This window comes from Bombina bombina, chromosome 9 (assembly GCF_027579735.1).
Source record: "Bombina bombina isolate aBomBom1 chromosome 9, aBomBom1.pri, whole genome shotgun sequence".
Lineage (NCBI taxonomy): Eukaryota > Metazoa > Chordata > Amphibia > Anura > Bombinatoridae > Bombina > Bombina bombina.
In genome coordinates, this window is record NC_069507.1 from 52,595,943 (window position 1) to 52,619,141 (window position 23,199).

Here is a 23,199-nt window from a genome sequence, read left to right on the forward strand (position 1 = left end):
CGAAAGGCAAAGAATGACTGGGGTTATGAGGAAGTGGGGGAGGTATTTAAAGGGACAGTCTACACCAGAATTTGTGTTGTTTTAAAAGATAGATAAACCCTTAATTATCCATTCCCCAGCTTTGCATAACCAACACTGTTATAGAAATACACTTTTTACCTCTGTGATGACCTTGTATCTAAGCCTCAGCAGACTGCCCCCTTATTTCAGTTCTTTTGACAGACTTGCATTTTAGCCAATCAGAGCTGTCTCCATGGTAAATTCATGTGCATGAGCTCAATTTTATCTATATGAAACATGTGAACTAATGCCCTCTAGTGGTGAAAAACAATCAAAATGCATTTAGATTAGAGGCGGCCTTCAAGCATTTGATACTCCTAGGTTTAGCTTTCAACTAAGAATACCAAGAGAACAAAGCAAAATTGGTGATAAAAGTTAATTGGAAAGTTGTTTCAAATTACATGCCCTATTTGAAACATGAAGTTGTTTTTTTTTACTTGACTGTCCCTTTAAGCTTTTGGCTTGGGTGTCTTTGCCTCCTCCTGGTGGCCAGGTTCAGTATTTCCCACAAGTAAGGAATGCAGCTGTGGACTCTTCCCATATTAAGATGGAAATATACAAATATATTTGTGTGTTTATATGTGTAAATACACATATTAACACATAAATGTATATGTACTGTATATAAGCATATATATATATATATATATTAACAGTATAAACACAGTCCCCATAAACCGCAATGTAAAGGTACTTTTCAGTGCCGTTTTTTTTTTCTAACACCCCATACCCGCTCACTTTAACCCCTTTTAACTGCTTCATGGCGTTATCTTTTTTTTTTTTTTAAAGATGCTCATATTTTTATTTTTTTAAACACATTAAATTAGCGCTTCACTTGTAATATAGCCCTAAGAGTATACATTTAAAGAAAGATTCCATGAGTAAGTTTGTGATTTGCTACCCTCAGCGAATCAGAGGTCTAGGAAAGTTTACACGTGATACTGTAGCAACATGCCGAAAAAAGTGTTTTACCTGTACAAAGATTAAAAGTGAAATTGAAATAAAGTGTCATATTTACATTTTTACATAAGCAGGACATTTTCTTGCAACAGTCTTTCAGGAATCTCTGAGTGCAGTGAAGCCTGTAACAAAATGAAATATTAGTCTTATAAAATGTTACTTTTATCTTTTACAGGGTTTAGTTTTAGTTACTGTATTTACTGAATATATTTGAAATATAATGGACAGCAATCAACATTCAAAAACTTTAATTCATTAAAATACAACATAAATACAACATACAATTACTTTCAAAATATCAGAACTCTTAAATTAAATCTTCCAGTTTTGGGAAATCTACTTTTTTAACATTTCTTTAAAACATGAACTAGGCAATGCTATAAAGAATAATATGCACAGATACTGATATAAAAATCCAGTATAAAACCATTTAAAAACGTACTTAGAAGCTTCCAGTTTAGCTCTGTTTAAAAAGGTTACTGGAACACCCACTGTTAGTGGGAAATAGCAGACACATCCCCTCCCCCTTCCTTTGCATATGAAAGACCCTTTACACAAACAGAAGCAAGCTGGAGTAGGTATACGTTGGTATTCTCCTAAAACTTTGGGGCTTGGTTAGGAGTCTGAAAATCAGAGCAATGTTATTTAAAAATAAGCAAAACTATCCATAAATGGATCATCTACAAAACATTTATGCTAAGAAAAATCTAGTGTATCATGTCCCTTAAATCTTATTTTTATCTATATCAGTTTAATTTATTCAAGAGATTTGCGTTTTTTGGTAGCCAAAAGCTATGTTATCTTATTTTAAATTGAAGCCCAGATAATAGACATTAATACTTTTATATACTTGTTTTTCATAGTTTATTTTGTGTTTACTTTTAAATCATAGAAATGAATTAATAATTTCCCCAGTATAATGATAAGCAAGCTCCCTCATTGTCACCTTTCAAGCCACGAACAAAACAAAAACACTGGCTGCCATTTGTACTGGCAAAGTTTAATGTTTACTGCTTTGGTGACTTTTGCACCTTTTGCTGGAACACAAAATTACACTTTCAAAACTAACTATACAGATCACAGAAATCCCTGGAATACCTAGACGCAGCTCTGTGTTGCACCAGCTATATTAAATAGACATTATGGGGCCGATTTAACATGTTGCGAATGCAGCTGTTTCCGAGTGAGCCTTCAGGCTCGCTGGAAATATAAGTTAAAGTGAATGTCAATTTTGATGAATTAGTGCCCGGTTTTTAATAATCTTATTAAAAACAAGGGCACTTTAAAGAGACAGTCTACCATCGAATTGTTATTGTTTAAAAGATAGCTAATCCCTTTATTACCCATTCCCCAGTTTTGCATAACCAACACAGTTATATTAATATACTTTTTACCTTTGTGATTACCTTGTATCTAGGAACCTTCTTCCAGCCCCCTGATCACATGACTGTGACTGTTTATTATCTATTGTCTTAAATTTAGCATTGTTTTGTGCTAGATCTTAAATAACCCCCTGTGCCTGAACACAGTGTTATCTATATGGCCCACGTGTACTTTCTGTCTCTTTGTGTTGAAAAGAGATTTAAAAAGCCTGTGATAAGAGGCAGCCCTCAAAGGCTTAGAAATTAGCATATGAGCCTACCTATGTTTAGTTTAAACTAAGAATACCAAGAGAACAAAGCAAATTTGATGATAAAAGTAAATTGGAAAGTTGATTAAAATTAAAAGTCCTATCTGAATAATGAAAGTTTAATTAATACTAGACTGTCCCTTTAATTCAACAAAATTCACATTTTTACTAGTTTTCTTCAAAAACTTGGTGAAGAGAGAGGTGCTGCTGCAGTGATCATCCGCCAGGCGCAGGAAGCAGAGCGGATCAAACCATATATGAAACAGGGGGAATGGTGTGGAGCCAACCAAAGGGTAGTGGCGGACTACCGCAAAAAATGTGCAATCTATGATTAAGCGCAAGTGTGCGTGAAACATGTAAGACTGCTGTCTCCTTCCCTGTTTGTTGTGATTTTGCTCACTTCCATGTGTATTTTTTATATTTGGAAATAAATATACCGTTTTACTGATGCTCAGTAGCCTTCCATTCCTTCTTTTTGCACTTTCTTCAAAAACTTACCTTTTAATCCTGGCAGCTGTTCCAGCACTTCCTCCGCCCATCGCAAGCCGTCTTCACGGGTCCAAAATGATGAATCCAGCTTCCTCCAATCACGGCGTTGCATCAGGCCAAGATTCCCCCGGGGGGGAAAACTGTGATTGGAGGAAGCTGGATTCGTCATTTCTGACGTCTGCAGAGGCTTCCGACAGCCGGGGGAATCGCTGGAGCGGCTGCCAGGATTAAAAGGTAAGTTTTTGAAGAAAACTAGTGAAATGTCAATTTTGATTAAATTAAGTGCCTTGTTTTTAATAGGACACTAATTCATCAAAATTGACATTCACTTTAAGAAGCAACGTTCGTAAGACCGCTGCTCCTTAACTCGTCCACCACCTTTGAGGTGGTGAACAGCAATCATCCTGATCGGATACGATCAGGATGATTGACACCCCCTGCTAGCGGCCAATATGCAGGGCGGCATTGCACAAGCATTTCACTAGAAATGCTTGTGCAATGTTAAATGCCGACAGCATAGGCTGTCTGCATTTAGCAATGTTGTGCAGACATGATCCATCCAACATTTGTTAAATCGGCCCCTAAATCTTTAATTACCTTTGACTGCCAGTAAGACATAAGACAGTGACTTTATTTCATTCTCTGCTGCTAGTAATATATACTACAGTAGTGCATACACATTATCACAACTTTATGCCCCCTATATGTAATAGACATAAGCTTTTTAAAAATTGGCATTTAAGTGTTTGTTTGTTTTCTATAACTTTTACCAGATAACTCGTTAACATTTTGGCAGGACCGGACTGGGAATAGAAAGGAGCCCTGGAAAAATGTGAAGACCAGCCCTATTTTCCAGTGAATTCATAGAATGCACACACTCCATTTTTATCAAGGGGATTACTGGGTTACTCCTTTCCCCCAATATTTTTTTAAAATATAAAATAATTAAATTATATTAGTTTGTTATAAAAAAGATCTACACTGTTTTTATATAGGCAGTAGTGATGTCGCGAATTGTTCGCCGGCGAATAGTTCCCGGCAAACATAGCATGCGCGCGTTCGCCGCGGACGGCGAACATATGCGATGTTCGGTCCGCCCCCTATTCCTCATCATTGAGTAAACTTTGACCCTGTACCTCACAGTCAGAAGACACATTCCAGCCAATCAGCAGCAGACCCTCCCTCCCAGACCCTCACACCTCCTGGACAGCATCCATTTTAGATTCATTCGGAAGCTGCATTCTTAGTGAGAGGAGGGACAGTGTAGCTGCTGCTGATTTAATAGGGAAATCGATAGCTAGGCTAGTGTATTCAGTGTCCACTACAGTCCTGAAGGACTCATCTGATCTCTGCTGTAAGGACAGCACCCCAAAAAGCCCTTTTTAGGGCTAGAACATCAGTCTGCTTTTTTTTTTTCTGTGTAATCTAATTGCAGTTGCCTGCCTGCCAGCGTGTGTGTCAGGCTCACAGCGTATACTGTGCCCACTTGCCCAGTGCCACCACTCATATCTGGTGTAACAGTAGTGTACATTTAAAAAAAAACAACACTTTTTTGACTGTGAAATAATAGCAGAAAAAATAAAAAAAAATGTAAAAACCTTTAATTTTAGTACTGGCAGACTTTCTGCCAGTACTTAAAGGGACAGTAAACCTTAAAAATAATGTTATATAATTCTGCACATAGTGCAGAATTATATAACATTATATTAGCCAAACTTTGTAAATCATAATATTCCCTTTTTATTTTGTAAAAATACCGCTGTTTTACAGACCCGCTCTCAGTACTCTGCTGAGCGGGTCTGTTGTTTTTACTGAGCGCATCGGGCCAGCTGTATAGTCACAGCCCGGCCCGACCACGCCATTAGACACAGTGCAGCTCACTCCTGCTCTGTCTGACAGCGGGAGCGAGCTGCACTGTGTCTAATGGCGTGGTCGGGCCGGGCTGTGACTATACAGCTGGCCCGATGCGCTCAGTAAAAACAACAGACCTGCTCAGCAGAGTACTGAGAGCGGGTCTGTAAAACAGCGGTATTTTTACAAAATAAAAAGGGAATATTATGATTTACAAAGTGTGGCTAATATAATGTTATATAATTCTGCACTATGTGCAGAATTATATAACATTATTTTTAAGGTTTACTAACCCTTTAAGATGGCGGGGACAATTGTGGGGTGGGGAGGGAAGGGAGCTGTTTGGGAGGGATCAGGGGGTCTGATGTGTCAGGTGGGAGGCTGATCTCTACACTAAAGCTAAAATTAACCCTGCAAGCTCCCTACAAACTACCTAATTAACCCCTTCACTGCTAGCCATAATACACGTGTGATGCGCAGCAGCATTTAGCGGCCTTCTAATTACCAGAAAGCAACGCCAAAGTCATACATGTCTGCTATTTCTGAACAAAGGGGATCCCAGAGAAGCATTTACAACCATTTGTGCCATAATTGCACAAGCTGTTTGTAAATAATTTCAGTGAGAAACCTAAAATTGCGAAAAAATTTAAGTTTTTTTTAAATTTGATCGCATTTGGCAGTGAAATGGTGGCATGAAATATACCAAAATGGGCCTAGATCAATACTTTAGGTTGTCTACTACACTACACTTAAGCTAAAATTAACTCTACAAGCTCCCTACATGCTCCCTAATTAACCCCTTCACTGCTGGGCATAAAACACGTGTGGTGCGCAGTTGCATTTAGCAGCCTTCTAATTACCAAAAAGCAACGCCAAAGCCATATAAGTCTGCTATTTCTGAAAAAAGGGGATCCCAGAGAAGCATTTACAACCATTTATGCCATAATTGCATAAGTTGTTTGTAAATAATTTCTGTGAGAAACCTAAAGTTTGTGAAAAAGTGAACAATTTTTTTTTATTTGATCTCATTTGGCGGTGAAATGGTGGCATTAAATATACCAAAATGGGCCTAGATCAATACTTTGGGTTGTCTACTACACTATACTTAAGCTAAAATTAACTCTACAAGCTGCCTACATGCTCCCTAATTAACCCCTTCACTGCTGGGCATAAAACACGTGTGGTGCGCAGTGGCATTTAGCAGCCTTCTAATTACCAAAAAGCAACGCCAAAGCCATATAAGTCTGTTATAATGGCATGTCTGGCACACACTGTTCGGGCAAGGGTCCATCTGACCACTGATACCTGGTCTGCAAAGCATGGTCAGGGCAGGTATATCACCTACACTGCGCACTGTGAAGCGGACGTAACTCTTACACTACCTGATCGATACAACATCATACCTGATGTTTTAAAGCACGTTATTCCAAATAATTTAGGAATGTTAGGTGATTTATGCCCTTTATGGATTAAAACCAGACTCTGCATCAACTATGTAATTTTCCATGGGAGTTTTGCCATGGATCCCCCTCCGGCATGCCACAGTCCAGGTGTTAGTCCCCTTGAAACAACTTTTCCATCACTATTGTGGCCAGAAAGAGTCCCTGTGGGTTTTAAAATTCGCATGCCTATTGAAGTCTATGGCGGTTCGCCCGGTTCGCCGGTTCGCGAACATTTGCGGAAGTTCGCGTCATCACTAATAGGCAGTATACAAACCAATTTCTTCCATGACTCCCTTTTACAGTATGAAAATGATTATACATAGTGTGTCACTCTGTTTTAAAGTGTGACCTGACTAGACACCAGAAACCATTCAAAGGGGCTACTAAATGTTACATGATTTAGGAAATAAAACTTAAAAATAAATACTTTGCTGCCTTAATATGTATAGCTTAGAAGACAAAAATATACAGGAGAAACAGCTGCTTCTCCACATCCCCTTAAATTGTAGTTGGCCAGTCCCAGCTGCTGCAGCCCACTGGGAAATCTGTTAGTCCAATCCGGCCTTGAATCTTAGACTAAGCAGCTGAATAACAAACACCTGCAGGTATCTGAAGGAGAGTTGCTGCACATGTGGAAACGCGTCAGCAGTGGATCCTAGAGATTTCAAAATGGCAGCACCCATAACTAGAGGGAGGCGGGGAATAACCTGAATACTATCGTTATAAAATGTAAAAAGGTGCAATGTTTTTCTTAAAATTACACTTTTTTTAAAACCATACAAAATAGACAATTTTCTCATTTCTAGATGAGACTACATTTACATTTCCTTACATAACTCATAACAGTGATATTATCCCAAACATTAGGAAAGTTATTTGTAATGGCATTGTTGTTTTATATGACAAAATTAATCAAATGGTCAACTCTCCAAACATTTTATCGATGTAAGGTTGACCATTTGATTAATTTTGTCATATAAAACAACAATGCCATTACAAATAACTTTCCTAATTTTTGGAATAACATTCACATTTCATGTCTCTTTTATCATAAATCCCACTAAATCAACATGTTTGCAAAAACAATAGGATAATGACTCTTAAAGGGATATTAAACAGTAATTAAATGTGAGATATAATTATGAAATCAAAGCAAAGATTGTTGAAACTTGTTTTTTTCCCTATATATCTCTTCTGTTGATGACAATTGGGGACATATATAAAACAGGAAAGAAAATTGTGAATACCAGGTTTGTGTGAAAACCTTGTTAAATATTAACAGCTAGATTACGAGTTTTGAGCGATATAGGGAAATTAACGACTGCAACATTTTCGGCGCTATTTCACCTCCCTATAGCGCTACTATTACAAGTTTTAAAAAAGCAGGCTTGCGCGGGCGATATGGTTGCATTGAGCTCCATACCGTACCGAAATCAAGCGCTGCTTTGACGTGCTCGTGCACGATTTCCTTATAGACATCAATGGGGAGAGCCGGCAAAAAAAAGCCTAACACCTGCGATCGCAGAAACTAAAGCTCTGTAACGCAGCCCCATTGATGTCTATGGGGAAATAAAAAGTTATGTTTAAACCTAAAACCCTAACATAAACCCTGAGTCTAAACACCACTAATCTAAAATTACAGTTATTAACTCCTAATTCTCCCGTCCCTGATATCGCCGCCACCATACATACAGTTATTAATCCCTAATCTGCCGTCCCCAATGTCGCTGCCACTATACTAAAGTTATTAACCCCTAAACCTAACCCTAACGTAACCCTAAGCCTAAGTCTAACCCTAACGTAACCCTAACCCTAACACCCCCTAACTTAAATATAAATAAAATAAATCTAAATAAACCTTACAATTATTAACTAAATAATTCCCATTTAAAACTAAATACATACTTACCTGTAAAAAAAAAACTTATATTGTATTATCTTAGGTTTTATTTTTATTTTACAGTTACCTGTAAAATAAAACCTAAACTACCTTACACTAAAAACTAACATTACAATAAAATAAAATAAATTAAATTATTAAAATACAATTTTCTAACTTAAAAAAAAAAAATAAACACTGAATTACAAAAATAAAAAACGAAATTATCAAAAATAAAAACAAGGGCCTTTTGGGGGTATTGCCCCAAAGAAATCAGCTCTTTTACCTGTAATAAAAAAATACAAACACCCCCCAACAGTAAAACCCACAACCCACCCAAACAAACCCCACGAATAAAAACCTATCTAAATAAACCTAAGCTAAACATTGCCCTGAAAAGGGCATTTGTAAGGGCATTGCCCTTAAAAGTGCATTTAGCTCTTTTACATTGCCCAAAACCCTAACCTAAAAAAAAAAGACCCAAAAAATCCTTAAAAAAACACTAACCCCCCACGATCCACTTACAGTTATTGAGGTCCGAACATCCATCCTCATCCAATCGGCAAGAAGTCTTCATCCAGACTGCATCTTCTATCTTCATCCATCCGGCGCGGAGCGGGTCCATCTTCAAGACATCCGGCGCGGAGCATTATCTTCTTATGGTCGTTGCCGTAAACTGAAGGTTCCCTATAAGTGACATCATCAAAGATGGCGTCCTTTACATTCCTATTGGCTGAAAGATTTCTATCAGCCAATAGGAATTAAAGGGGAAAAAAATCCTATTGGCTGTTGCAATCAGCCAATAGGATTGAGTTTTCATCCTATTGGCTGATCCAATCAGCTAATAGAATTTAGCTCTCATTCTCATTCATTATTTTGGTTGGGTGGGTGGTGGGTTTTACTGTTGTGGGGTTGTTTGTATTTTTTATTACAGGTAAAAGAGCTGATTTCTTTGGGGCAATGCCCCGCAAAAGGCCCTTTTAAGGGCCATTGGCAGTTTAGTGTAGGCTAGCAGTTTTTTATTGGGGGGGGTTATTTTGATAGGGCTATTAGATTAGGAGTAATTTGTTTTTATTTTTGATAATGTGGTTTTTTATTTTTTGTAATTTAGTGTTTATTTTTTTTGTAAGTTAGTATTTTAATAATTTATTTTATTTTATTTTATTGTAATGTTAGTTTTTAGTGTAAGGTAGCTTAGGTTTTATTTTACAGGTAACTTTGTATTTATTTTAACTAGGTAGCTAATAAATAGTTAATAACTATTTACTAACTAGTCTACCTAGTTAAAATAAATACGAACTTACCTGTGAAATAAAAATAAAGCGGCGGTGGGGGCGGACGGCAGATTAGGGGTTAATAATCTTTAAATAGTGTTTGCAATGCGGGAGGGCGGCGGTTTAGGGGTTAATAGGTTTATTATAGTGGCGACGATGTCGAGGATCAGCGGAATAGGGGTTAATAAAAAAATTAGTGACGTAAATGTCCGGAGCGGAAGATTAGGGGTTAAGAATTTTATTTTAGGGTTTGTGATACGGGAGGGTGGCGGTTTAGGGGTTAATAGGCAGTTTATGGGTGTTAGTGTATTTTTTAACACTTTAGTTATGAGTTTTATGCTCCAGATTTGTAACGTAAAACTCATAACTACTGACTTTAGATGGCAGTACGGCTCTTGTCAGTATAGGGTGTACCGCTCACTTTTTGGCCTCCCAGGCAAACTCGTAATACCGGCGCTATGGGAGTCCCATTGAAAAAGGACTTTTTTAAAAGTGCGGTACTGACGTTGCGTGACGGCCAAAAAGGTGTGCGGTACACCTATACCTACAAGACTTGTAATAGCATCGTTAGGGAAAAAGCAGCGTTATGAATCATAACGATGCTTTTTCACTCATAACGCAAAACTCGTAATCTAGCTGTAAGTTTCTTAACAATCTTATATTTCAATCTCAAACTGTTTAATGTCCCTTTAAATAAATTAATAAGCCAGATAGCCAATATAGGGCTAGTTTACAAGTGGATCGATATTTATCTATCCCGCTCGCACGTTATCTCCACTAGAAGTAACCTTTCATGCACTTCTACCTATTCCCCCATAGACTTCAATGGAGCGCCAAAAGATCTGGGAAAAAAAACAGACAACCAACATATATATATATATATATTATATTATCATATACAGTAGGTATAGATATATACAGATATGTATAGGAATATCTATGTGAAAATACTTAGAACAGTGTTTTTCAACCAGTGTGCCGTGAGAGATCCTCAGGTGTGCCACGGCAGACTGACAACAGTGTGACATATTTTTTAAACTTTGCTTGTTTTTTACTCCCAGTGCAGGGATAGTTTGTAGGAGGCATGGCATAACAGCACAATACATACAGTATGTGTGTGTTTGTGTGTATGTGTATATATATATATATATGCTGTATTAGGCTACAATGTGTTATTTTTAAAAAAATTTGGGATGGTGGTGTGCCACAGGATTTTTTAATGTAAAAAAGTGTGCCACGGCAAAAAAAAGGTTAAAAATCACTGACTTAGAACATATTCCTCTATGTGAAGAACATTGGAATTTGAAATATTTACAGTAAATACATTGTTAAACATATAAAACATATGAATATTGCGTAAATATGATTTTACATGTTTTCAATTACTACTTGACTGACTGCAAAGGGCTCCAATGTATATATATATATATATATATATATATATATATATATATATACATATAAAGTTCCATCAAATCCAGTAAGTATAGTCCTTTTGTCAGAACTATATATACTGTATAGGGGTGGAAAAATATAACTATGGTTTACTAGTCAGTGTGTGTGTGTATTTGTACATATGTATTTATTTGTTTATAGTGTAAATATGTCTGTAAATACATATATAGACATGTCAATACATAAATAAATATAGATAGACTAGTCCTAAAGCCCGTTCACACGGGACATTTTTTGCAGGGTACAGCGGTCCCACCCCTTGCGCTCTCTCCCTGCCCCTCTCTTTTGCTCTCTCTCCCCCCTCTCTTTTGCGCTTTCTCTCCCCCTCTCTTTTGAGATCTCTCTCCCCCCTCTCTTTTGCGCTCTCTCTCCCCCCTCTTTTGCGCTCTCTCTCCCCCCCTCTTTTGCACTCTCTCTCTCCCCTCTCTTTTGAGCTCTCTCTCTCCCCCCTCTCTTTTGCGCTCTCTCCCCCTCTCTTTTGCGCACTCTCTATCCCCCCCTCTTTTGCTCTCTCTCCCCCTCTTTTGCGCTCTCTCTCCCCCCCTCTTTTGCGCTCTCTCTCGCCCCCTCTTTTGCGCTCTCTCTCCCCTCTCTTTTGTGCTCTCTCACCCCTCTCTTTTGCGCTCTCTCTCCCTCCTCTCTTTTGCGCTCTCTCTCTCCCCTGTCTCTCTCGCCCCCTCTCTCTCCCCTCTCCCCCCCTCTCTCTCCCCTCTATCTCTCTCTCTCTCCCCTCTATCTCTCTCTCTCCCCTCTATCTCTCTCTCTCTCTCTCTCCCCCCCCCCTCTCTCTCTCTCCCCCCTCTCTCTCTCCCCCTCTCTCTCTCTCCCCTCTCTCTCTCCCCCCTCTCTCTCCCCCCTCTCTCTCTCTCTCCCCCTCTCTCTCTTTCTCCCCTCTCTCTCTCCCCCCCTCTTTCTCTCCCTCCCCTCTCCCTCTCTCCCCTCTCTCTCTCTCCCTCCCCTCTCTCTCGCTTCCCTCTCTCTCTCTCCCTGCTCTCTCTCTCTCACTCCCCCTCCCCTCTCTCTCTCCCTCCCCCCTCTCTCTCCTCCCTTCTCTCTCTCCCCTCCCCTCTCTCTCTCCCTCCCCTCTCTCCCTCCCCTCTCCCTCCCCTCTCTCTCTCACTCCCCTCTCTCTCTCACTCCCCCTCTCTCTCTCACTCCCCCTCCCCCTCTCTCTCTCCCTCCCCTCTCTCTCTTCCTCCCCTCTCTCTCTCTCTCTCTCTCTCTCTCTCCTCCCCCCCTCTCTCTCTCTCTCTCTCTCCTCCTCCCCCTCTCTCTCTCTCCTCCCCCTCTCTCTCTCTCCTCCCCCTCTCTCTCTCTCCCCCCTCCCTCTCTCTTTCTCTTCCCCCCTTCTCTTTTGATTTCTCTGTCCCCTTTCTTTTGCTCTCCCTCCCCCTCTCTTTTGCTGTCTCTCCCCCTCTCTTTTGCTCCCTCTCTTGTGCTCTCTTTATCTCCCCTCTTGATCTCTCTCTCCCCTCTTGATCTCTCTCTCACCTTTCTTATCTTTTCCCTACCCCCTCTCTCCCCTCTTTTGAGCTGTTTTGAGCTCTCAGACTGCACAGCCTTTCACGGCCCGCCTGGCCCCGCCCCTTCACGCTCGGCCTCGCCCCCTCACGGCCTTCGCGCTTGGCCACGCCCCCTTCGCACTCGGTCACGCCCCCGGCCACGCTCGGTCACGCACGCACACTTCTGCTCGCACTGCAGAGCAGAGACTTAGGGACTCAGTCTCAAAGGCCAGGTGTGTTTGTCCTCGTGCTGTGCTGTCTACTGCGCATGACAGCTTCAGACAAACACACTTGGCCTTTTATTATATAGGATATCAATATTTAGACATGTATGTATGTATCTCTATGTTAAAGCCCTTTTTTTACATAATTTTTATTAGATAGTGTTATTATGGGTGTAACTGCTTTTAAATGTAGTTTTGATGTGTTTTGTGCAAATTTTTAGTCGAGCATAACAGTTAACCGTAGCTCTGAGGTCACAACATACCGGCATGTGTTAAATTCAATAGCGCTTAAGCATAAGCGTTTACTTTAAACCAGTAATACTCACGCTACTTCCAACATTCACAAAGAGCCGCGATAAACCTCTTTTGCTCACGCACAACATTTAGCGTGCCACTCTTAATCTAGTCCATAGTTTTATCATTTCAGTAAATGGGTAATTATTTTTATTCTCTTACCTTAACGTTACTTTTGATAGGAGATATAGTCCACTTATTCCCAGAAGAGTAACAAAAGCAACCAGAAGAGCTGTGAATGATAAGATTACATTATGATCATTATAAGATGAATGTGCCTTAAAGTTGGGTTGGGGATCGAAATTAAAAATTCATGATTTAGATAGAGCATATGACTAAAACAAATCCTGTTTACTTATTTTATAAAATTTACCTCTCTCTCCTTGATTGAAACGTGTCCGTTTCTTAGAGGGCATAAGCAGGAAGTTCTTATTAATTGAAGTGCAAATCAGCTATTGAGCAGTAGTAACAAAGGCCTATCTGCCAATGAGAATGTGGGAGGTACACAACAGATACAGATGAATTTGTTACAAATTAAATGTAAAATGTTTTTACTTAAAGGGATACTAAACTCAAATGTTTTCTTTTATTATTCAGATAGAGCATGCAATTTTAAGCAACTTTTTCATTTACTCCTATTATCAATTTTTCTTCGTTCTCTTGGTATCTTTATTTGAAAAAGCAGGAATGTGAGCTTAGGAGTCAGCCCATTTTTGATATTTGTTTCATTTAAATTAATTGAATACTGAATAGTGAAGCCAACTAATAATTATTATGAAAATTTCGTCTGAAACAAAAATTTCTTGCCATCCTTGGCCTCCATTACATATGCAGCGTCGCCCGCAAAATCCTCCGCCGCCAGATTTTATGCGATTTTGGTATTACATATACGGCATAGCATACAAGTTACGCGCGTATATTTCACCCGTCGCCCGCAATCATTACTCCCATAGGCTAACATAGAATCGCGTCGCAAATCAGTATCCAATATCCAGCGCAAGCACTTACGTGGCGAAAATGGAGAAATCTTACTCCATTTTTACCTCGCCATAAAAGGCAGCCGCAGCAAGCCTTGCGCTGAGTATGGGAGCTCCGTAACTCCCGAAAATGTCTTCCAAAATAAACTAACACCAATGTCTATCTACCTGTCAACCGCAATCCCCCACCGCAATAACTAATAAAGTCTATTAACCCCTAAACTGCCATAGCCCACAACGCAATAAACCTAACCCCTAACATAACCGTCCCCTAAATAAACTAAAATTACTTAATTTACAAAATACTAAAGTTACTATTAAATTTAGAAAAATTAACACTACTTTTAAAATACAAATAAACTAAGTATAAATTAAAGGGGCATTGTAATCAAAATTCAGGAGTAGACTGTCCCTTTAAGCAACAATTACAGAAAATAAAAAATTCTAAGATTACAGAAAATAATAAATAAAATTACAAAATTTTAAATAAATTACTCCTAATCCTTATGAAAATAAAAAAGCCCCCCCAAAATAAAAACACCCCCCAATCTAATAAACTACCAGTAGCCCTTAAAAGGACTTTTTGCAGGGCATTGCCCCAAGATAATCAGCTCTTTTGCCAAAAAAATACACACGCGTCCCTTGAATTCCTATTCAGTGTACGGCGGAGATCGTATGAAGAGGATCCTCCACGCTCCATGGCTCCGCGGTCGCCGGTCTTCAGTTTATTTGTATTTTAAAAGTAGTGTTAATTTATTTAAATTTAATAGTAACTTTAGTATTTTGTAAATTAGGTAATTTTAGTTTATTTATGGGGGGTTAGGTTAGGGGGGGTTAGGTTAGGGGTTAGGTTTATTGCGTTGTGGGCTATGGCGGTTTAGGAGTTAATACTTGATTAGGTTTATTGCCTTGTGGGTTAATGGCGGATTAAGGGTTAATAGTTTTAATAGGTAGTTTGCGATATTGGGGTTGGCGGATTTAGGGTTTAATAATTTAGTTATTACTTGCGGTGTGGGTTTGATGGCGGATATAGGGGTTAATAGTTTAAATAGGCATATTGCGTTGTGGGGGGTTGTCGGTCTACGGGTTAATACATTTAATATTAGTAATGAGAGGGGGGATTGCGGATATAGGGGTTCTATGTGTCGGGCTTATTTTTGGGAGGCGTGTTAGACTTTTACGGGAGATTTGTTATTTTCTTTACTTTTCTTAGGCGCCGGCAGTTTCTAAAGTGCCGTAAGTCACTGGCGACTCCAGAAATTTGTATTTACGCTCATTTCTGGACATCGCTAGTTTATCAGACTTACGGCACTTTATGAACTGCCGGAGGGGTTTATGTAATACCCCAATGTGCGAGGTGAAATTACGGACAGCGCAGGTTCCCACGCTTGAGCCAAAACCTGCGCCGTATATTTGATCGCGGCCCTTGTTTTTACTAAAGCTAATATCACAACCCACATCTTTGACAAGAAGCAGGTACAAATTTCTTACAATATCTGGCCTATTGTAAGATCATTTAATTGTACCATACTTGTGCAATATGCACAGCAGGCACTCTGGTAAAAGAGGGGGGAAAAACACAAATTTCAACTGCAAATATATAGGATAAGTAGACAAAATAAATAATAAATTTATTATAGTTTTTTTTACTGTGCTTAGTTATTAAAGATTTTATAGAAATGTAATCTTAATTTAATTGATTGAAGTTTTAGATTTAAATAATACTTATACATCAGGGAAATCAACATAATAAGAAAAATTTTGTCTTATCCAATTAAAATGACATTCCAGCTCCAAATACCAACCAAATCTCTGAAAATGGAAAAATATTTAGCTTTGGTTTTCTGTGGCCTGATTAATGAGTTACACCTGCTTCTCCTATGTATAATAAGCTTCATGTCTGTACGGAAAGAAATCTTATAGGTCATTTATATGCACATTTGAGATTATTAAATACACTATATTACAGTCTTTTTGTCAAATAATAAACTGATAACTAAAATCTCTAGTGTTCTACATTTTAAACAATTCTGTTTATTTTTATAATATATTAAGTGCTATAAAAATTATATTCCAGTGCATCTTACATGCCAAAAATATGGTAAGTATCATAGGCCCCATTTAGACTGGATTCCCTTCTAAATAACATATTTGAATGTTGGGTACTTAAATACAAAATCATAAAATGGTTACTTAAAGGGACAGTCAACACCAGAATTTTTGTTGTTTAAAGGGACAGTCTAGTCCAAAATAAACTTTCATGATTCAGATAGAGAATGTAATTTTAAACAATTTTCCAATTTACTTTTATCACCAATTTTGCTTTGTTCTCTTGGTATTCTTAGTTGCCTAAGAATAGGAGGTTCATTTGAAAATTTCTAAGCCCTTGAAGGCCGCCTCTTCTCTCAGGGCATTTTGACAGTTTTTCACCACTAGAGGGTGTTAGTTCATGTGTGTCATATAGATAACACTGTGCTCATGCATGTGGTGTTCAGGTGAGTCAGCTCTGATTGGCTAAAATGGATGTCTGTCAAAAGAACTGATATAAGGGGGCAGTTTGCAGAGGCTTAGATACAAGGTAGTCACAGAGGTAAAAAGTGTATTTATATAACTGTGCTGGTTGTGCAAAACTAGGGAATGGGTAATAAAGGGATTATCTATCTATTTAAACAATAAAAATTCTGGTGTAGACTGTCCCTTTAAAAAGAAAGATAATCCCTTTATTACCCATTACCCAGCTTTGCATAACCAACACTGTTATAGAAATACACTTTTTACCTCTGTGATGACCTTGTATCTAAGCTTCTGCAAGGTCTTCAAGGTCTACGAAATTAGCATATGAACCTCCTAGGTTTAGCTTTCAAACAAGAATACAAAGAGAACAAAGCAAAATTGGTGATAAAAGTAAATTGGAAATTGTTTAAAATTACATTCCCTATTTAAGTCATGAAAGACTTGGCTGTCCCTTTAAGACAGGTATACGATAACTGTTGAGGTGGATCCCTTTCTGGACTATATTGTGGAAATTTATCCTCCAGTATTTGGCCCAGAAGGTTAGCCATTTGTTGTTAATAGGGGCTGTAAATTGAAATGTGGAAAATGTCTCAGAGAGAGGGAATGACAAAAAGGATCAATATTTGACAGGTCTTCAAGTCTTGTTGTTAATCTACGTGATAAAAGAATGTTAACTTTAGTCTTGAATTAAAATTTTGTATTGATTGTGAAACTACGGCCTCCATTACATATGCAGCGTCGCCCGCAAAATCCTCTGCCGCCAGTTTTTACGCAATTTTGGTATTACATATACGGCGTAGCATACAAGTTACGTGCGTATATTTCACCCTTCACTCGCAATTATTACTCCCATAGGCTAACATGGAACCGCGTCATAAATCGGTATCCAATATCCAGCGCAAGGCCTTACGTGGCAAAAATGGAGAAATCTTACTGCATTTTTACCTCGCCATAAAAGGCAGCCGTATCAGGCCTTGCGCTGAGTATGGGAGCATCGTAACTCCTGAAAATGCCTGCAAAAATAAACTAACACCTAATGCATGCGCAATATCTATCTACCTGTCAACCGAAATCCCCCACCGCAATAACTAATAAAGTCTATTAACCCCTAAACCTCCATAGCCCACACCGCAAGTAATAACTAAATTATCAACCCCTAAATCCGCCAACCCCAACATCGCAAACTACCTCTTAAAACGATTAATCCCTAATCCGCCATTAACCCACAACGCAATAAACCTATTCAAGTATTAACCCCTAAACCGCCATAGCCCACATAGCCTATTAAATGTATTAACCCCTTATCTGCCGTCGCCAACGTCGCCGCCACTATAATAAATTTATTAACCCCTAAACCTAAGTCTAACCCTAACCCTAACACCCCCTAACTTAAATATTATTTAAATCAATCTAAATAAATTTACTATTATTAACTAAATTATTCCCACACACCCAACCTTACTCTAAAACCCACCCAATCCCCCCTTAATAAAACCTAACACTACCCCCTTGAAGATCACCTTGAGCCGTCTTCACCTAGCCGGGCAAAAGTCTTCATCCGATCCGGGCAGAAGTCTTCATCGAATCCGGGCAGAAGAGGTCCTCCAGCCGGGCAGAAGTCTTCATCCAAGTGGCATCTTCTATCTTCTTCCATCCGACGAGGAGCAGCTCCATCTTGAAGACATCCGACGTGGAGCATCCTCTTCCATCGACGGCGACTGTAGAATGAAGGTTCCTTTAAATGACGTCATCCAAGATGGCGTCCCTTCAATTCCGATTGGCTGATAGAATTCTATCAGCCAATCGGAATTAAGGTAGGAAAAATCCTATTGGCTGATGTAATCAGCCAATAGGATTGAGCTTGCATTCTATTGGCTGATTGGAACAGCCAATAGAATGCAAGATCAATCCTATTGGCTGATTGGATCAGCCAATCGGATTGAACTTCAATCCGATGGGCTGATTGCATCAGCCAATAGGATCTTTCCTACCTTAATTCCGATGAAGGGACGCCATCTTGGATGACGTAATTTAAAGAAGCCTTCATTCTACAGTCGCCGTTGATGGAATAGGATGCTCCGCGTCGGATGTCTTCAAGATGGAGCCGCTCCTCGTCGGATGGAAGAAGATAGAAGATGCCGCTTGGATGAAGACTTCTGCCTGGCTGGAGGACCTCTTCTGCCCGGATTCGATGAAGACTTCTGCCCGGATCAGATGAAGACTTCTGCCCGGCTGGGTGAAGACAGCTCAAGGTAGGGTGATCTTCAAGGGGGTAGTGTTAGGTTTTATTAAGGGGGGGATTGGGTGGGTTTTAGAGTAAGGTTGGGTGTGTGGGTGGTGGGTTTTAATGTTGGGGGGTGTTGTATTTCTTTTTTTACAGGTAAAAGAGCTGATTACTTTGGGGCAATGCCCTGCAAAAAGCCCTTTTAAGGGCTATTTGTAATTTAGTATAGGGTAGGGAATTGTATTATTTTGGGTGGCTTTTTATTTTATTAGGGGGCTTAGATTAGGTGTAATTAGTTTAAACTTCTTGTAATTTTTTTTTATTTTCTGTAATTTAGTGGGGGGGGGTTTGTACTTTAGTTTATTTTATTTAATTATATTTAATGTTAGGTAATTGTAGTTAATTCATTTAATTTATTTAATGAAAGTGTAGACTTCTGCCCGGCTGGAGGACCTCTTCTGCCCGGATTTGATGAAGACTTCTGCCCGGATCGGATGAAGAGTTCTGCCCGGCTGGGTGAAGACGGCTCAAGGTAGGGTGATCTTCAAGGGGGTAGTGTTAGGTTTTATTAAGGGGGGATTGGGTGGGTTTTAGAGTAAGGTTGGGTGTGTGGGTGGTGGGTTTTAATGTTGGGGGGGTTGTATTTCTTTTTTTACAGGTAAAAGAGCTGATTACTTTGGGGCAATGCCCCGCAAAAAGCCCTTTTAAGGGCTATTTGTAATTTACTATAGGGTAGGGAATTTTATTATTTTGGGGGGCTTTTTTATTTTATTAGGGGGCTTAGATTAGGATTTTTTTTTTTTTCTGTAATTTAGTGTTGTTGTTTTTTGTACTTTAGTTTATTTTATTTAATTGTATTTAATGTTAGGTAATTGTAGTTAATTAATTTAATGATAGTGTAGTGTTAGGTGTAATTGTAACTTAGGTTAGGTTTTATTTTACAGGTAAATTTGTACTTATTTTAGCTGGGAAGTTATTAAATAGTTAACTATTTAATAACTATTCTACCTAGTTAAAATAAATACAAAGTTGCCTGTAAAATAAAAATGAATCCTAAAATAGCTACAATGTAATTATTAATTATATTGTAGCTATCTTAGGGTTTATTTTATAGGTAAGTATTTAGTTTTTTTTAGGAATAATTTAGTTAATAATAGTAAATTTATTTAGATTGATTTAAATAATATTTAAGTTAGGGGGATGTTAGGGTTAGGGTTAGACTTGGGTTTAGGGGTTAATAAATTTATTATAGTGGCGGCGACGTTGGTGGCGGAAGATTAGGAGTTAATACATTTAATAGGCTATGTGGGCTATGGCGGTTTAGGGGTTAATACTTGATTAGGTTTATTGCGTTGTGGGTTAATGGCTGATTAAGGGTTAATAGGTAGTTTAATAGGTAGTTTGCAATGTTGGGGTTGGCGGATTTAGGGGTTATTAATTTAGTTATTACTTGCGGTGTGGGTTTGATGGCGGATATAGGGGTTAACACATTTAATATTAGTAATGAGAGGGGGGATTGCGGATATAGGGGTTTTACGTGTTTGGCTTATTTTTAGGAGGCATGTTAGACTTTTACGGGAGATTTGTTATTTTCTGTACGTTTCTTAGGCGCCAGCAGTTTCTAAAGTGCCGTAAGTCACTGGCGACTCCAGAAATTTGTATTTACGCTCACTTCTGGACATCGCTAGTTTATCAGACTTACAGCACTTTATGAACTGCCGGCGGGGTATATGTAATACCCCGATGTGCGAGGTGAAATTACGGACGGCGCAGGTTCCCACGCTTGCGCCGAAACCTGCGCCGTATATTTGATCTCGCCCTACATTTCAAATAAAAACACCTTCCTTGTATATTTGATTTCACATAACCCCTATCTCTAAAGCTTTCCTATACAACTCTCGCCTACAGGTCACCAGAAAAGAACTCCACAGTGCGCACTTAGACAAAACCTTGACCTAGAACATTCTCTACATGTTTATCTTGTCCATGAAAGCCGCTTTATTTATTTTCTTCTAAATATAAGCTACATGTATTTAACAGTTTATTGATTGTGCTAATCAGGAAAGCAGCCAAGATGTTGTTGTTTTTTTGCATTCTAAAGTACAATGTCAATTAACGTCCTATAACAAGATCAAGCTGCTTGTAGATCTTTAATTAAAAATCAATAACACCAAGTTGCAATTGTCTCATCAAAGCTAGACCTGTTTTCCTATTTTTCGACATTCAATGTTTTGGCCCCAGGATATCAAGATAATGAAGTAAACATTTTAGAGATCAGTATAAATATCTGATTAATCATTGGGCCTTCTTTCAACTTCTGTGAAACCTATACGTGTGTTTGGGTTAGAATAAATGTTGAAAGGACAGATTCATTTATTTGTAGGTGGGTTTTTAATAAAGTGCTTGAAATGACATTAATTGTTGTCTAATACAAGGAGCTAGCTTTCTATGCATTCTACATGCAGATAAATTGTGCTGTCAATTTTATATAGGAAGGAAATATGGCTGACAAGGGGGCTGCATGACCAGAGGCCTGATGTGATGTGTGTATGTTGCTGTCAGAGGGTTGCAGAACCTGGGGTCTGATCTAATGTGGTTATGTAGCTGATAGAGGGATTAAGGGCCAGGATTCTGATCAGATAAGGCTGTACTTAAAAAAACAAAACACAAAAAAAAAACGTGTGTGTATATAAATAAAACAAATTGTGTCATAGGATGATGTGTAGTAACATAGGTCCTGATGATGTAAAGTTCTCCACTTCAAGAAGTGTTGTCAGTGCTGCGAGGTCCCTCAAACAAATTTACAAAGTGAAATTTTACCTTTAGAGCTGTTTAGCTATTTTTGGTCCTTGATGTGATGGAGGGAAACATAAATGTAATGCTCAAAAAAGAACCCCAAATATTTTGCATAAGTTCCCTCTATGCAGGCCAGTTTGATCTTCAAGCACTAAAGCATGATTTGATACAACTGTCCACTAAGACCTCACAGTTTTATTTAGCCAAACAAAAGCTGGCAAGTTTGTTTCAAAATACACAATGCACTTATTACACAGATAGAAAAAGGGTTGGCATTATATTTATCTTCATGCAGTACGGTGCTATTCAAAGGATAGACATTTTTAACTATATGTTCATTAAAACGACAGTGTACACCGATTTTCATATAACTGCATGTAATAGACCAGGGGTCGCCAACCTTTCAGACCTCAGGGACCACTAAACTCCCAATTTTGAATCCCGTGGACCACTAACATGAATTTTTTTAAAAAAAGGTACAAACCTCTATAATGTGTGTGTGTATATATATATATATATATATATAGAGAGAGAGAGAGAGAGGAATATGGCTACACCTCACTGACGAGGCCGAAACGATCGTCTGGGGTTGCTGTGTTCCTTTTTCAGAGAGGAATTGCCTGGTGTTTCGGTGCTGGACTGACCGTAATAGACGGGATCAGACTGATATACTACAGGAAAGTTCCACTGAAAAGTTGCACCCAGGTGGTAAATCGCCATAGAACAAGCTAACAATGGTATTGAGCCAGTTGTTCGTTCCTGTGAGTGCATTTCTCTCTGTATGTATATATATATCTATATATATACACAGTATACAGACACATACTGTACATAACTAGCATAACCATAGCTAAGCTTACATTATGTATATATTTACACATTTTTAAGAATTATTTTTTGGAATTAACTAACTGAATGACAGAACTGAGAGAATACTTCCGAATTGCAGATAATGGCGCTTATTTATCAAAGGTCTTGCGGACCTGATCCGACAGTGCGGATCAGGTCCGCAAGACCTCACTGAATGGGGAGAGCAATACGCTCTCCGCATTTAACATTGCACCAGCAGCTCACAAGAGCTGCTGGTGCAATGCCGCCCCCTGCTGACTCGCGGTCAATCGGCCGCCAGCAGGGAGCTGTCAATCAACCCGATCGTACTTCATAACTGGTGTTTCTGGCGAGTCTGAAGACTCGCCAGAAACACGGCCCTTCAAGCTCCGTTCAGAGCTTGATAAATGGGCCCCGAAGAGTGAGTGCCAACAAAAAAAGTAGGAAAAAAAGAATTATGTTTAAAAGGACCACAAGACTTACAAGTTACCTCCCTAGTTAGGAATTGTTCAAAACTACTTATGATCATGGACAGACATTTGAGTCATAAATTACGTTTATATCAGAAAGCTCTCAATATGGATGTGAGCTAACCACGACTGATGTTACTGGCAATTACTATAATACTGGTGGGATATGGCAATTAATTGAATTCAGGTGGAATGGATTTGTGTGCTGGAAAATTATTAGAATGAAAAATAATTAATATTTAATAAAAAAATAAAAACAATGCAGGGTAGGAAGACAAACAGTGATGTAAGTCCACCTGAAGGAATTAGGAAAACTACTACAAAGAGACA

General features: G+C 38.8%; 1 protein-coding gene across 1 annotated transcript in view; it reads right to left on the reverse strand.

Moving 5' to 3' along the window:
• The window catches only part of LOC128640395 (heparan-alpha-glucosaminide N-acetyltransferase-like), a 623,176-nt gene that overhangs the window by 446,639 nt on the left and 153,338 nt on the right, over window positions 1-23,199 (reverse strand). The window contains exons 5-6 of the mRNA XM_053692886.1: window positions 13,223-13,292; window positions 1,079-1,142 (exon numbers count right to left, since the gene is read on the reverse strand). Coding sequence (XP_053548861.1) covers window positions 1,079-1,142; window positions 13,223-13,292 — 134 coding nt within the window. The remainder of the gene's footprint in view (window positions 1-1,078; window positions 1,143-13,222; window positions 13,293-23,199) is intronic.